Source organism: Electrona antarctica, assembly GCF_951216825.1.
Source record: "Electrona antarctica genome assembly, chromosome: 14".
Lineage (NCBI taxonomy): Eukaryota > Metazoa > Chordata > Actinopteri > Myctophiformes > Myctophidae > Electrona > Electrona antarctica.
Window position 1 is genome coordinate 4,879,635 of NC_136795.1, and position 14,725 is coordinate 4,894,359.

The following is a 14,725-nucleotide window of genomic DNA, read 5'->3' on the forward strand; positions in this document are numbered from 1 at the left end:
ATGCAACTACCTTTCAAAACTAACTCACTACCGTGGTGTTAAAACAAATGCCCCCAAAATTAAAAATTAAAAACAACGTCCCTCGACCCCGTTCCGACTGCGTCAGTAGCGGCATCGCAACCACAGGCGTGGGGGTCTATTTTGACATCACATACGGCTACAATGGTTCTGCAACATCACATCGGAGAGATTTCTCAAGAACACTCCAAGCTACAAACTAAGGCCCTGTGCAACGTCACAGTTGGCCACACAAAAAACAAAAAGAAAAAAACCTGTGACATCACAAATTACAGGCATGGTTCTGTATGACATTAAAGTCAGGAATGCAGATACTCACGGTAGAGTTTCCTTTTGAATACTAGATTAGATTAGACTAGAATACAGCACACAACTGCAAAGCCTATGTCAACGGGTGATGTCACTCTCTCTCTGTAAAAGGTCTTTGAACACCAAGTCTGAAATGTTCATATATGCGTTTTTGTCATATCCGTTATCCAAGGATTCTGAGCCACTAACAATCTTGTTGACCGATGTGAAAAAAAGTTGGTTTAAAGTTAACAATAATCTGTAAATTACAAAACATGAGCTTGTATTTGTTTCATTGCACTTAGTTGAAATGTATAACATTTGGACTTCATGTGCAAAGACCGTAAGAATGTGCCATCTTTTTTTCCCTTTCTTCTTCTTCCCCCAAATCACATACAAAGCAGTTTGTCACACTTTCCTCTGGGCATGGATGGGGAGGCGTGACGTCCTCTGGGCATGGATGGGGAGGCGTGACGTCCTCTGGGCATGGATGGGGAGGCGTGACGTCATTTCTCTCCGGGGAGTGCTTGTCATTCATTAAGGATGGAGTCTGGTCTGTCGTAACCAAAGAGCCTGAAATCCGGCTCGTACAGCGCGTAGAGTTCCCTCCGGGCCTCGAGGGGCACGGCGGCGAACCAGTCGGCCAGCCAGGTGCTGGCCGTGAGGTTCCTGTGCGACGTGGGGAACTCCACCACGTTGTCCACCCGCAGCTGACGCAGGAGCTGCTCGGCGTCCTCCTCGCCCGACTCCAAGTGGCCCACGAAGTCGTACTGGATCTGGCAGGGGTGGCAGAGGCGGTACACCTGCCGCCAGTGCTCGTTGAACGGCATGTCCCCCTCCGTCTGTGGGTCCAGGAGGTACCGCACGAAGTGGGCGAAGGACGGGTGGAGCCCCGCGGCGAACGCGGCGTCCACGGAGGCCGGCGGCGTAGGCTGGTTGGCGTAGCGCCGCAGCATGACCTGAGCGAAGCGCCGGTAGAAGTCCTCGTTGCGCAGCTCGAACTTGTTGCGGTAGGCGGAGATGAGGCGCACGAAGGGGTCCCGCACAAACAGGAACTTTGTGTACTTTTTTAGCTTCACCTTTGAGGAAATTAACGTCACAGGGAAATGCAATTGAGAGAGGGAGGGTGACAGGATTTGTGAAAGAGATGAGATTCTCACAATGTTGTGGTAAAATAAATTGCAATGTTTGAAATTAAATTTACAATTTACTGTACTGCTCTTCTTAGTTATGAAATTAAGCTCCGGAAGCATATTCTTCCTTCAAATAAGATTTAATAAATGTAACACATTGATATTTCTTTATTTTATCAACGCCATTAGACCAGCCATCCGTTTTGCGGAACTGCGTTGTGTTGCCGTACAATGGTCAGGTTTTATGAAAGGGCTTTAGTCACCAGTGTTGATTTTGTTGACTAAAACCAAGACAAAAAATGTTCGTCAACTACCTTTTTTCACTGATGAATTGAACTGATGACTAAAACTAATACTGACAATTTCGTCAACAAATAAAAACTAGACTTAAATGTTAGACAAGAGATCCAGTATAAGTCATTTTACAATTAGCATGCTGAAAAAATAGCCGATCTACAACACGTCGCACTGCGTCGCGTTGTGGGCTTGTAGATCGGCTATTTTCAGCAAGTGAAAAAAAAAACATTACGACGGCATCAAGGCCCACCAAAATACATTTTGTTCGACTAAAATCTTATGATATTTAGTCGACTAAAACTAAACTAGACACAAAACATTCCACGTGACAAAAATGTGACTAAAACTAAATGAAAACTATTCAAGAGACTAACGACTAAAAACTAAAATCCAAAATGTGCTGCCAAAAACAACACCGTTTGTCATAATAGACGTTTACCTTCATGAGGTGGCGTGAGAACTGTCATAATAGACGTTTACCTTCATGAGGTGGCGTGAGAACTGTCATAATAGACGTTTACCTTCATGAGGTGGCGTGAGAACTTGCCGTAGCGCTTCCAGAACTTGTTGAAGGTGAAATGCATGCTGCTGTTGTGGACCAGGTCTCTGGGGATGGCCAGGGGGTCCGTGTAGGGGACCCCCTCCTGCAGGAGACTCTCACTCAGCACCATCATGACCCGCTTCCAGTTACTGCACGCCACCTAGACGCAAAGGAGTAAACGGTGGCGTTCAGGCCTGGGCCGTGGCTCAGCGGTCCAGGCACCTTGGCTGGTAATCCAGTCTGGCAGTGTGCCGCGGGTTCGACTCCCGATCCCGACGGCCTTTACGGCATGTCATCCCCCCTATAGAGCGTCGCAGTCCCGCCTCCTACCCTGGACCAGGAAATGAAACCCAATGCATTATTCTCATAGACATTTCTTAAAGTATTTATTTAAAGACGGTTACGCCGCGGACAAAGCCAACTCGAGTCGTGACAACTCATGACAACACAAACAATATTTTGGACCAAACAAATAATTACAAAGAAGAAAAACAACAAAAAAAGTGTTGTAACCTGCCGTTTTTTTCTTCTTTCTAATTATTTGTTTGGTCCAAAATATTGTTTGTGTTGTCATGAGTTGTCACGACTCGAGTTGGCTTTGTCCGCGGCATAACCGTCTTTAAATAAATACTTTAAGAAATGTCTATGAGAATAATGCATTGGGTTTCATTTCCTGGTCCAGGGTAGGAGGCGGGACTGCGACGCTCTATCGCTCTCCCCATTTCCTGTCAGCCTACTGTCTGTCCCTCCATACAACAAATAATAAAATAAAGGTGAAAGCCACAATTTTAAAAAAAAAAGAAAAGTGGCGTTCAGACTTGGATGGTTAACCCATTTAGACCCGAGGACGATTCTACAAATGCCTTCTAAATCATGACGGTTTTCTGAAAAACCCATGTATCTATGTCAGTGGTTCTCTAACATTTTCATGTCAAGGACCCCCAAATATTATATGTAATTGGCCGCCGACCCCCATCTGAAAATATGTTGTTCCAAGGACCCCTCCAGAAGCAAAGAAGATTTTTCAAAAATATATCAGATCTACAAGCTCGTAGCGCGGCACTCGGTGCCGCGCAATGAGCTTGTAGATCTGATATTTTTCAATAGCTAAAGTATAACATAAATGCTTAAAACTCCAAAAACGCCCAGAATGGGTTAATGCGGCGCAGCGCGACCTGCCGCGGTACAAAACGAGACGAACCAAGGTGAATATATATATTCAGGTCTGAACGCAGCTTAAAAAGGAGAATTCCATGCTAGAAGGCTTTCGTACCTTTCGCTGCAGTTGTTAGGTCCGCACCAAAGTGGTCCAGGGGTGTCATTTTGTGCAAAAAACGCATTATTGGCTATTTCCCCTACCCCCCACCATAAGCCCTGAATGGGGTGCTGGGTTTTAGTGCTAATTCGCTTATTTCCATGGCTCGAAAATCCTCTCTTCATAATGTCAACAGTATGTGTAGCATGACACATTACTGCATATTAACCCCGCTGCTGTGTTCCAGCCGTAGAGCGCGAAGTCTCGTCTATCACGAGATATCGCGAGACTTCGTGAGCTCCATCCACTTGCATGGAGCTCACGAAATCTCGCGAGATCATGCACATACGGGAATCCCGACTCAGCGAGAGTGTACGTGCCACTTAACTCTGTAAGCTTGTTTATCGTTTTCCCCTGTCCTGATGAGAGATGACATTGCAAGTTGCCATAACCTGCATCCGTGATACATTAAATAGTTTGTGAAGCTAGTGCCTGCATGCATGTAGAGTTTAGATGCCCATATTTGTCAAATTTTATTTAAAAAAAATCCTGCTCAGGAGGTAGTACTAACCCTGACTTCTAAGAACCCCAAAACGTCTAAAAAAGATTGTTAAAATAGCCCATCTAAGAGCTCACACATTATGAGCTTGTAGATCGGATTGTACGCGGTTGTGTAGTACCTCCCCCTTCAGAGGTGGTTTAACCCAAAATAGCAGACCTACAAGCTCGTAGCGGGGCACTTGTAGATCTGCTATTTTTCAAAAATCGTGAAAATGTGGCGCAAATCTTTGAATATATATTCTTTCAGAGCGAACATTTTTAACTCAAATCTTTGCTTCTGGGGTTGGTCCCTGGGACAACATCTTTTGAGATTGGGGTCTGGGGCCAATTCACCCTTTGTCACCCTTTTGATTGGTCCCTGACTGACTAACCAGCAGGCTCTTCTGCCTTGTTCCGCCCTGGTTTATGTTGAATTTGCTAAAACATAATTTTTGGAAAAAAACTAAAAACAAACATGATATGCCCAGTCACCATGCTGCACCTGTGATGTTCCTTTTTACTGACACCAAGTTTAAAATAAGAATGGAATGCACAGAATATCAATACGAAGCAACTGAAAAACCTGTTATTTCAATGGTAGTGGATGGAGAGAAAGGATTTTTGTCCAAGCACGAAATGGCAACCAATGGGTGCAAAGAGGGGCAGAACCACGGACTTGACAAAGGGTGAGGGGTCCTTGCCATGAAGAAGGTTGAGAATCACTCAGAAAACTGTCATGAATGATTTTAGAAGAGTTTTTTTTTCTTAGAATCGGCCTCAGGTATAATTGGGTTAATGGAAACATAATGGAACCATCACAGGACTTCAACAGGTTCTAATGGGTTAATGGAACCATCACAGGACTTCAACAGGTTCTAATGGGTTAATGGAACCATCACAGGACTTCAACAGGTTCTAATGGGTTAATGGAACCATCACAGGACTTCAACAGGTTCTAATGGGTTAATGGAACCATCACAGGACTTCAACAGGTTCTAATGGGTTAATGGAACCATAATGGAACCATCACAGGACTTCAACAGGTTCTAATGGGTTAATGGAACCATCACAGGACTTCAACAGGTTCTAATGGGTTAATGGAAACATAATGGAACCATCACAGGACTTCAACAGGTTCTAATGGGTTAATGGAACCATCACAGGACTTCAACAGGTTCTGGAAAAGTTTCCGGTAACTTCTGGAAGATTCTGGCTTACCCATTGCAGTCGAAAAGAGCCAATAGCTGACTGAGGTCACAGAGTCACACGGGCGGGACAATGCTGTGGTTGTTGGAACCAACGGTGCACACTGGGTTTGGTCTCGCTACAGGGGTCCCCATGGCAACCCATTACAATAGTCCCCTAAGTTTGCACTATATAGAGTCACCATGGTAACAGATTGGAGTGGGCGAGGGGGCTCTGGGGCCGTTGAATGCTGTTGCCGTGGTAACCGGTTCAAGGCAGCAGAGTTCTCTATACGGGGTCACCATGGTGATAGATGGAAGGACAGACAGACTTACAGCAGGGTTCTCCCGCAGGAGCGGTTTTTATCATGATGTCAGACAGACGCTGTGGAGTGGTACGGTGTCCAACGTCCAATTAAAATGTAATTTATAGGCCATTATTTGGCCCATTAAAAACAGGGCCTACAGTATCCATACACCCAATTACTTTCTCTGTGATCAACTAGCCAGATGCTTTGCCGTCTAACCAGTCACGGATAATTAGCCCTGCAAAGCATGATATATGTTTGTGTAAACAAGGGTCCCTCCGGAGAAAGCTGCAGTACCTATTATAGAAAATAGACGAGAGAGCAAGATAGTGATGCCTATATGTATACAGTATATATAATAGCGTGGTGAATTCAATCGCTGGGGGGGGGGACAGACAATGGGACAGTGGTGTACGAATGGTACCAACCGTTTTGGTTTCATATTCTTTTACACTCTCAAAGTTACAGACGTGTAATACCACACCAAGGAAACCTGAATCTTTTAGACAATCAGTCATCATTATTGCTGTATGTGTGTAGGATTGTGTCTATATTGTGGGCCATCACGACGGGAGGTGCTAGATGGTCGCTACATTCATTCCCACACCCAAAATGGCAGCTGCACAAGGCTCCAGATTGCAACCTATTAGGATGCATATGCTACCTAATTTCTTAAGATGAGAGATATAGCTATATGATGCCTGAAGAAGGTCTTTGACCGAAACATTGCCTAAATAAAGTGTTCGTATTGCAAGTGCAGACGGTGTGCAGGTCTTTATGCACTTTGTGCATGTTTTCAGAATACATTAAAGGTGAGAGTTAAAATTTAACGAGGTCGCTCCGGTGCTACTTGCAGGAGGATGAGTTTTTTTTTTGTTTGGTTTGTTTTTCACTCCCCGCCTCATGCAGCCCTGAGGCACGCGTGGCTATGTTAGTGCATACAAGCCCGGGACTTATCTGGGGAAGAGAGACGCATCGCCCCAACGATGTGCTCCATTGTGCGGTTGTGATAGAAGTTGGAACAATCCTTGACAGGAAATAATCAAAGCGATGCTTTGTTTTTGGTTTAAATCAGATTAAGGGAGGCTACGAGATAAATGTGTCACGCAGAGGGAGCTTTAACACGAGAGACGAGGAATCCATGCATTGTCTTGTTTTCGGTCGTCGAGACTCTCCCTGTAAACTGTCTGCCTTCACTACCAAATTAATCACGTTTCAGCTTGACCCGTTATCATTTTGAATCGATTTAAAGTAACATTGTGTGATTAAACGTGTGTGCTTTCTAATACAGAGCAACTTAAAGTCAAAAGCCTTACCGATTCCGAGGCTTATATAACTGTATGCTCCGAGGCATGGGTGTGCAATGTGTACCCACACCGTGTCTGTGTCTGTGGTCAGTTAACAGCAGGCAGCTGATTTATTGGCGGTGTCGTGTGGCAAACACAACTATTCTACAAGCTCACGAGTCACAACAAATGGGGGTCCGCGGGCTAATTGGTGTCAAGTTGGGGGTCCTTGACATGAAAAAGTTTGGGAACCATGGTAATAGAGTAATGTTAACTCCATAGACACATACAAAACAGAAAAAGTACAAAAAGTCACGGCACTCCATCTTCAAGATTAACTTCCCCCATCAACAGGGCTACTGTACTGTGTGGTGTACCTTGGGAACATAGCAGTAGATGATGCCGTGCCGGTCGTCCACTATAAGGTACCTATAAGGTACCTATAAGGTACCATGGGAACATAGCAGTAGAGGATGCCGTGCCGGTCGTCCACTATAAGGTACCTATAAGGTACCTATAAGGTATCTATAAGGTACCTTGGGAACATAGCAGTATATGATGGTACCTAAAAGGTACCATGGGAACATAGCAGTAGAGGATGCCGTGCCGGTCGTCCACTATAAGGTACCTATAAGGTACCTATAAGGTACCTTGGGAACATAGCAGTAGATGATGGTACCTATAAGGTACCTTAGGAACATAGCAGTAGATGATGGTACCTATAAAGGTACCTTGGGAACATAGCAGTAGATGATGGTACCTATAAGGTACCTTGGGAACATAGCAGTAGATGATGGTACCTATAAGGTACCTTAGGAACATAGCAGTAGATGATGGTACCTATAAGGTACCTATAAGGTACCTTGGGAACATAGCAGTAGATGATGGTACCTATAAGGTACCTATAAGGTACCTTGGGAACATCGCAGTAGATGATGGTACCTATAAGGTACCTATAAGGTACCTTGGGAACATAGCAGTAGATGATGGTACCTATAAGGTACCTATAAGGTACCTTAGGAACATAGCAGTAGATGATGGTACCTATAAGGTACCATGGGAACATAGCAGTAGATGATGGTACCTATAAGGTACCATGGGAACATAGCAGTAGATGATGGTACCTATAAGGTACCTTAGGAACATAGCAGTAGATGATGGTACCTATAAGGTACCTATAAGGTACCTTGGGAACATAGCAGTAGATGATGGTACCTATAAGGTACCTATAAGGTACCTTAGGAACATAGCAGTAGATGATGGTACCTATAAGGTACCTTAGGAACATAGCAGTAGATGATGGTACCTATAAGGTACCTATAAGGTACCTTGGGAACATAGCAGTAGATGATGGTACCTATAAGGTACCTATAAGGTACCTTGGGAACATAGCAGTAGATGATGGTACCTATAAGGTACCTATAAGGTACCTTGGGAACATAGCAGTAGATGATGGTACCTATAAGGTACCTATAAGGTACCTTAGGAACATAGCAGTAGATGATGATACCTATAAGGTACCTATAAGGTACCTTGGGAACATAGCAGTAGATGATGCCGTGCCGGTCGTCCACTATAAGGTACCTATAAGGTACCTATAAGGTACCTTAGGAACATAGCAGTAGATGATGGTACCTATAAGGTACCTTAGGAACATAGCAGTAGATGATGGTACCTATAAGGTACCTATAAGGTACCTTGGGAACATAGCAGTAGATGATGCCGTGCCGGTCGTCCACTATAAGGTGATCCAGTTCCTTGTTGGGGATGTCATCGAACGAGCGGTTCCTCCCAGGGAAGGCCAAGCCGTCGCTGCTGCACATCTCCTTAAGCAGAAGCCGTCTCTGCTCCTGGCCATTCGGTACAATTCAGGAAGGTTTAGTTATTTCTACAATTCAACTCTGAAGCTGTCCATAACTTTACACAATCGTCGCTGTTTTTTTATAAATGATAAATGAACTACTTCAGCATAATGACGGTGTTGCTCGAAAGTAGCGAAAATACCCGATCGACAAGCTCATAACATGTGAGCGCGTAGATATATTTTTGAGTGGTGTAAACCACTCCAACAACTGGCTTTGTTAGTTTACGTGTCCACGTGTTTGTTCGTACCAAAAAAATGAGCATGGTTGCTATGGTCACTCAGTTCACACGGGTGTGATTTCATTACGTCAGACATTACGTCAGACCACAGCTGATATATATATGGCTATATAATACCTTACACCACTCAGTTCACACGGGTGTGTTTTTTTTTCAATTACTTTTGACAACATTTTGATCGTTTTCGCCATGCCCAAAAAGAATGTCAGGTTCAAAGTGGTTAAGTCTGTGGGTTTTATAAATATTTAACCTGATGAAGATAGATAGATAGATAGATAGATAGATAGATAGATAGATAGATAGATAGATAGATAGATAGATAGATAGATAGATAGATAGATAGATAGATAGATACTACTACTAATAATAATAATAACACAGTTAGTTATGGGCTTGTGTACTGCACATTCATTTTAGAAAAATGTTTCCTAGAGCAACCCTCTGGGTGTTCATTGACTATATTAAAGATAGAATCTAACCTGTCTATCGCGCAGCTCGGCTGCCACCGGCGTCAGGTGGATCTTCCACTCGCGCCGCGGCACGTAGCGCTCCTCGGCCCGCTCCGACTGGTTGGCGCCGTCGGCGGGAGCGTTCTCCGTGGGCTCGCCAGTCCCCGGCTCCAGGAACTGGTTGACGAAGGCATCGATGTCGGACAGGAACGAGGGCGTCCTGGAGGTCTGGGGATGGTGCTGCGGAGGAGGAGGAGGAGGGGGGGTGCGTGGGGTCTTGGGGCCGGGGGAGATGGGGGTGTGCAGGTAGAGGTGCGAGGCACCGACGTCGTCCCAGTAAATGATGATCAGGAGGATCATGAAGGCAGAGCCCAGGAGCATGAAGATACGGAACAGTCTGGACGTCCCCATGGCGTCAGGCCGATGGGACTTCAAATCCACACTCACGATTATTTCAAACTTTTCGGAACGCGGTGGTGATTAATGGACGACTGTTCAAGTGAAAATAGCAGATCTACACTTGTAGATCGGCTATTTTCGCTATTTCCATGCGGCACCATTGTACAATGAAGTCTGATGCAGGGTTACGGGGGCAATCAGACTAATACATTTAGTCGATTATATAACATGTATTCGATTTTTTTCCCACCTATGTTTATTAGTTGATATTGATTAAGTCGGTTATTGGTTCTATATATTTGGGGTTAATTGCCCAGCCCTACCATGGTGCCAGGCAGACAGTTTGTTCCCAGAAGGACTAGGGGGTGTGGGGAGGGAAGAGGAAGGACTAGGGGGTGTGGGGAGGGAAGAGGAAGGACTAGGGGGTGTGGGGAGGGAAGAGGAAGGCGTTCCCAGAAGGACTAGGGTGTGTGGGGAGGGAAGAGGAAGGACTAGGGGGTGTGGGGAGGGAAGAGGAAGGACTAGGGGGTGTGGGGAGGGAAGAGGAAGGCGTTCCCAGAAGGACTAGGGTGTGTGGGGAGGGAAGAGGAAGGTGACTATGTTCCCAGGACTAGGGGGTGGGGGGAGGGAAGAGGAAGGTGACTATGTTCCCAGGACTAGGGGGTGGGGGGAGGGAAGTGGAAGGTGACTATGTTCCCAGGACTAGGGGGTGGTGGGAGGGAAGAGGAAGGTGACTATGTTCCCAGGACTAGGGGGTGGGGGGAGGGAAGAGGAAGGTGACTATGTTCCCAGGACTAGGGGGTGGGGGGAGGGAAGAGGAAGGTGACTATGTGTGCTACAAGAACACCTCCATGGAACGCCACACTGTTTGTAGTTGCACAGGAGACGGACCGTGCTGGGCTTGGTCTCGCTACAAGGTCGCCATAGCAACCCCCCGTCCCCCGTCCCCCCCAGCCCCAGGTCGTCGCGCTATAGCTTCACCATGGTAACAGATTGGAGTCGATGGCGAGGGTGGTGCTGCGGTGGGTCGCTCTACTACACCATCGCCATGGTAACCATGGGTTCGAGATAGCAGAGAGTCCTCTCTACGGGGTCACCATGGCGACAGATGGATGGATGACCAGACAGAGGAGAGTGAGAGTCACAGCGGGGGGGTCTCATGCAGGAGTGGCTTCATCCATCACGGTGTGAGTGTGACACACAGCGGGGCGTGGAGAGTACTGTATAGTAGTGGGACTGGCCAACCGTGGTGGGTTCGTTCTCACCTCTGCTCCATGTCATCAGCACCCTGCAGACAGACACACACACACACACACACACACACACACACACACACACACACACACACACACACACACACACAGCAGTCAGACAGAGCACGCTGGGGAAAAACAGCACATCTTCCGGAAACGTTTCTCATGCCAAGGATCCCTTAATCTTAGAGAGAGATTAACCCATTTAGACCTGAGGACGATTCGACAAATACCTTCTAAATCCTGACAGTTTTCTGAAAAACCTACCGGTATGTTTCTATATCAGTGGTGGTGCTCAACCTTTTTCATGTCAAGGACCCCCAGAATTATCTGTATTTGGCCGCCGACACCCATCTGAAAATATGTTGTTCCAGGGACCTTCCAGAAGCAAAGATTTGAGTTAAAAACGTTCGCTCTGAAAGAATATATATACAAAAAGGTTTGCGCCGCATTTTCATGATTTTTCAAAAAAATTGCAAATCTACAAGCTCGAGCTTGTAGATCTGCTATTTTTCAATAGCTAAAGTATAACGTAATGCTTGAAACACCAAAAGGGGTTCCTATACAGAATGGGACCACCACTTGATTAAATTGTGTTTAGTGATTACGGTTTTTCATTAAGACTCTCCAGCTCAGGATTGACCATTACCATTTATTGCAAAGCTATTGCATTTATTTTGGCGGTGTGGATCTGCTCATGTGATATCACAGATTACCTGTGTACGTAGACACAGAATCTGATATTACAACACCAACCCCCAGAGCAGAGCATAAGACAAAGACACTAATTACATAAACAACACAACGTTCAATCATGCATTCCATATACCACACAGATACATACTGTATCACATGATCATAATACAATCCATAAATCACATTATAATCACAGAATCACCCACAGAACGAAATGCCACAGGGAGGCGGCGGAGGCGGATGGAATTTGAACGCTGACATCTGAACAACCGTGCCCTGTGTCAGCTAGCAGGGACGTGCACGCACAGACATCAAAGGGGGCTTCAGCCCCTGCCCTTTTACCCGTCTGAAAAAAGTGCCCTTAACCATACCACAAATGCAGCATTTACTATGGTGAAAGAAATGCAAATGGCACTCCATACCGGAAGGCAGCGTTCAGGAGAATAGCTTTTTTCCCCCCGTGTCCCCTGAACTTGAATCTTGAACGCAGCATTTTTGCAATGAACACAATTTCGAAATCCATGTCGTACACCGCTAGCCTGGCTAATAAGCCAGACTAATATCACACAACACTGTCGCGGTATATCAGTCTGGGCTGGCTCCACTTGGATTTCATTTCCCGGGGAACATTTTCTCTTTGACGCAATTGGTCAGAGCTACTGTCAGTCAAAGGTCTCAAGCATTGAACGTCACTGTACCAAAGCCCGCCTATATTGCATACCGTGTCCCGATTGGTCCGACCTGTTCTCTGCTGTAGGAAAGAGGCGTGCTACTGAGCCTCGCCAGACCGTAATCCGCTGGTAGGCAACTTTCTTTTGCCAACGGCTGATTCGGTCTGGTTTATTAACCAGGCTAGTACACCGCATCTCCAGTAGATAAAGAGTGCTGGGTTGCGCCCCGGAAATAGACGATCTACAAGCTCTCGGCTTGTAGATCGGCTATTTTCACTATGTTTAGTCCAAACGTGCCTCTTACGGGATTTCAGCCCCTGCCTCTCTAAACACTCTCTGCACGTCCCTATCAGCAAGGCGTGTAGAACACTGCTTAGAAGGACCACCTGATTGTATTGTGGGCATGTAGAGTGAACACTGCTTAGAAGGACCACCTGATTGTATTGTGGGCGTGTAGAGTGAACACTGCTTAGAAGGACCACCTGATTGTATTGTGGGCGTGTAGAGTGAACACTGCTTAGAAGGACCACCTGATTGTATTGTGGGCGTGAGTGAGTTAGCTTGCAGCAAATGAGAAACAGACAGACTGATTAGTGGGAGTATATATATCAATTAACTTTTGCGAATGAATGGGGGTCCAGAGAGAGATAATTAGAAGTAACCTCCTGCCTTCCGTGTCTGTAATGAACTATCACTGCGCTGGATTTCAAAGATAGATTTGGCTAATGTTCCATGCAGAATAGGGATGCTAGGGTTTAAGTGGTTAGCAAAAGAAAAGTTCCAATTAACAATCACACAAATATTTGGCAGCCCTCCCTGTTGTAGACCACTGCTATAATTTTAGACACAGATTAGTAGGCCTTGAGTGGTCAGATGAAAATATGCCAAAGAATTTATATAAGATATGATTCATCTCAAATTACTTTTTGAACGGTATGTAGATCTGTTACTGATGCGGACACAAAACATGTTACAGAAATCGTAAAAAACACACAAATGGCTGTGTATTAGGCAAAGAACAGTAAATGCTTATAATGTGAGCACGGTTCCAGTGAGACAGTCTTTTGCTCAGGTTAATGAAAACAGCTTGTTAAGTCGCCTGGCAGCAAATTGGAAGGGCTGAGTTTTTTTAGCTGAGGCCTTTTTTTCCTTCTCCCATCCTCATGGGAGTTGACCCGAGTCCCTCTCCCAGCTGTAAACTCGCAGGTAGCCGTCAAATGCCTGCATACGGGGGAACTGTATGCATCATAAATCATAGCCTCTGTTGTACCTCCCCCAAAGCTTTTTCCACTGCACAAGTGTTGTATGTGGCGTACGGCAGTGTCGTGCACCAAAAGTACACGCGCCTGTGCCCTGTGGCGACGCACTGTGAGCTTGTAGATCTGCTATTTTCAGAATAAATCAGCCTCTGCCTCGTCTTGTGTAGCCAGACAATTATAGATCTCCACCTACTGATAACTCTGACTTCATCTAAATTCAATGCATGGGTTTGAACTAGCCTCGCGTACTAGCGATACAATGTGCATTGCAAAGGCGAATGAAGGCGGGCTACGTGAGGCTAGGTTTGAACAGCGCTAACCAAACAAACCCACAGTCAACCCTGGTCCATGAAGGGCCACCCTAAAGCCTTTGGATTGGTTCTATAATATATCTGTAATTAGGGATGTCCCGATCGGATCGCGTGATCGGAAATGGTAGCCGATCATGTCATTTTCAAATGATCGGGGGGATTTTATTTATTTCAATAAAATAGTGTGTAGGCTTGTGTTGTGTCTAATGTAAATCTCAAAGAAAAAACAATGATATTTTGTGAAAACGCTTGTTTATGCTTGATGTTTGTCCTCCTGGGGCACTAGTACCAGCAGTGACGAACACTCGCCTCAAAGATCACGCAAAGACATCCACAGAGCTAGGCGTGAAATTGACCCATGATGAAAACAAAGGAATGCCACCCCCACTATGCATGACATCTCTGCAAATGGTGTTTTCTCTACAAGAGTTTTAACTTTGACTTCAGTTCCATAAGCTGTAGTTTCAAGATTCACTAATTAACCAGGGCGTTAATTAACCATTAACGGGCGGCTGTGGCTCAGGAGGTAGAGCAGATCGTCCAATGATCCATGGGTCGGCGGTTCGAATCCCGGCTCCTCCTGTCTACATGTCGAAGTATCCTTGGGCAAGACACTGAACCCCAAATTGCTCCCGATGTGCTGGTTGGTACCTTGCATGGCTTCTGCCGCCATCGGTGTATGAATGTGTGTGTGAATGGGTGAATGTAATGCACCTATGCATCTATGTAAAGCG

The 14,725-nt window shown here is 45.6% G+C and overlaps 1 protein-coding gene across 1 annotated transcript; it reads right to left on the reverse strand.

The window, feature by feature from the left end:
* Positions 1–546: 546 nt before the first annotated feature.
* Positions 547–10,285, reverse strand: chst12a (carbohydrate (chondroitin 4) sulfotransferase 12a). Its single transcript, XM_079519838.1, has 4 exons — positions 9,433–10,285; positions 8,548–8,700; positions 2,258–2,437; positions 547–1,385 (listed from the first exon to the last, which is right to left on the reverse strand). Exons 1-4 carry the CDS (start codon positions 9,811–9,813, stop codon positions 837–839), a joined length of 1,263 nt encoding a protein of 420 aa, XP_079375964.1. The 5' UTR covers positions 9,814–10,285; the 3' UTR covers positions 547–836.
* Positions 10,286–14,725: the final 4,440 nt, after the last annotated feature.

Coding starts and splice junctions, on each gene's coding strand:
- chst12a (XM_079519838.1), bottom strand. CDS start 9,813: ATGGGGACGTCCAGACTGTTCCGTATCTTCATGCTCCTGGGCTCTGCC. Junction 2,438..8,547: donor TCTACTGCTATGTTCCCAAG/GTACCTTATAGG, acceptor CTTTGCGTCTAG/GTGGCGTGCAGTAACTGGAA. Junction 1,386..2,257: donor TCTCACGCCACCTCATGAAG/GTAAACGTCTAT, acceptor ATTTCCTCAAAG/GTGAAGCTAAAAAAGTACAC.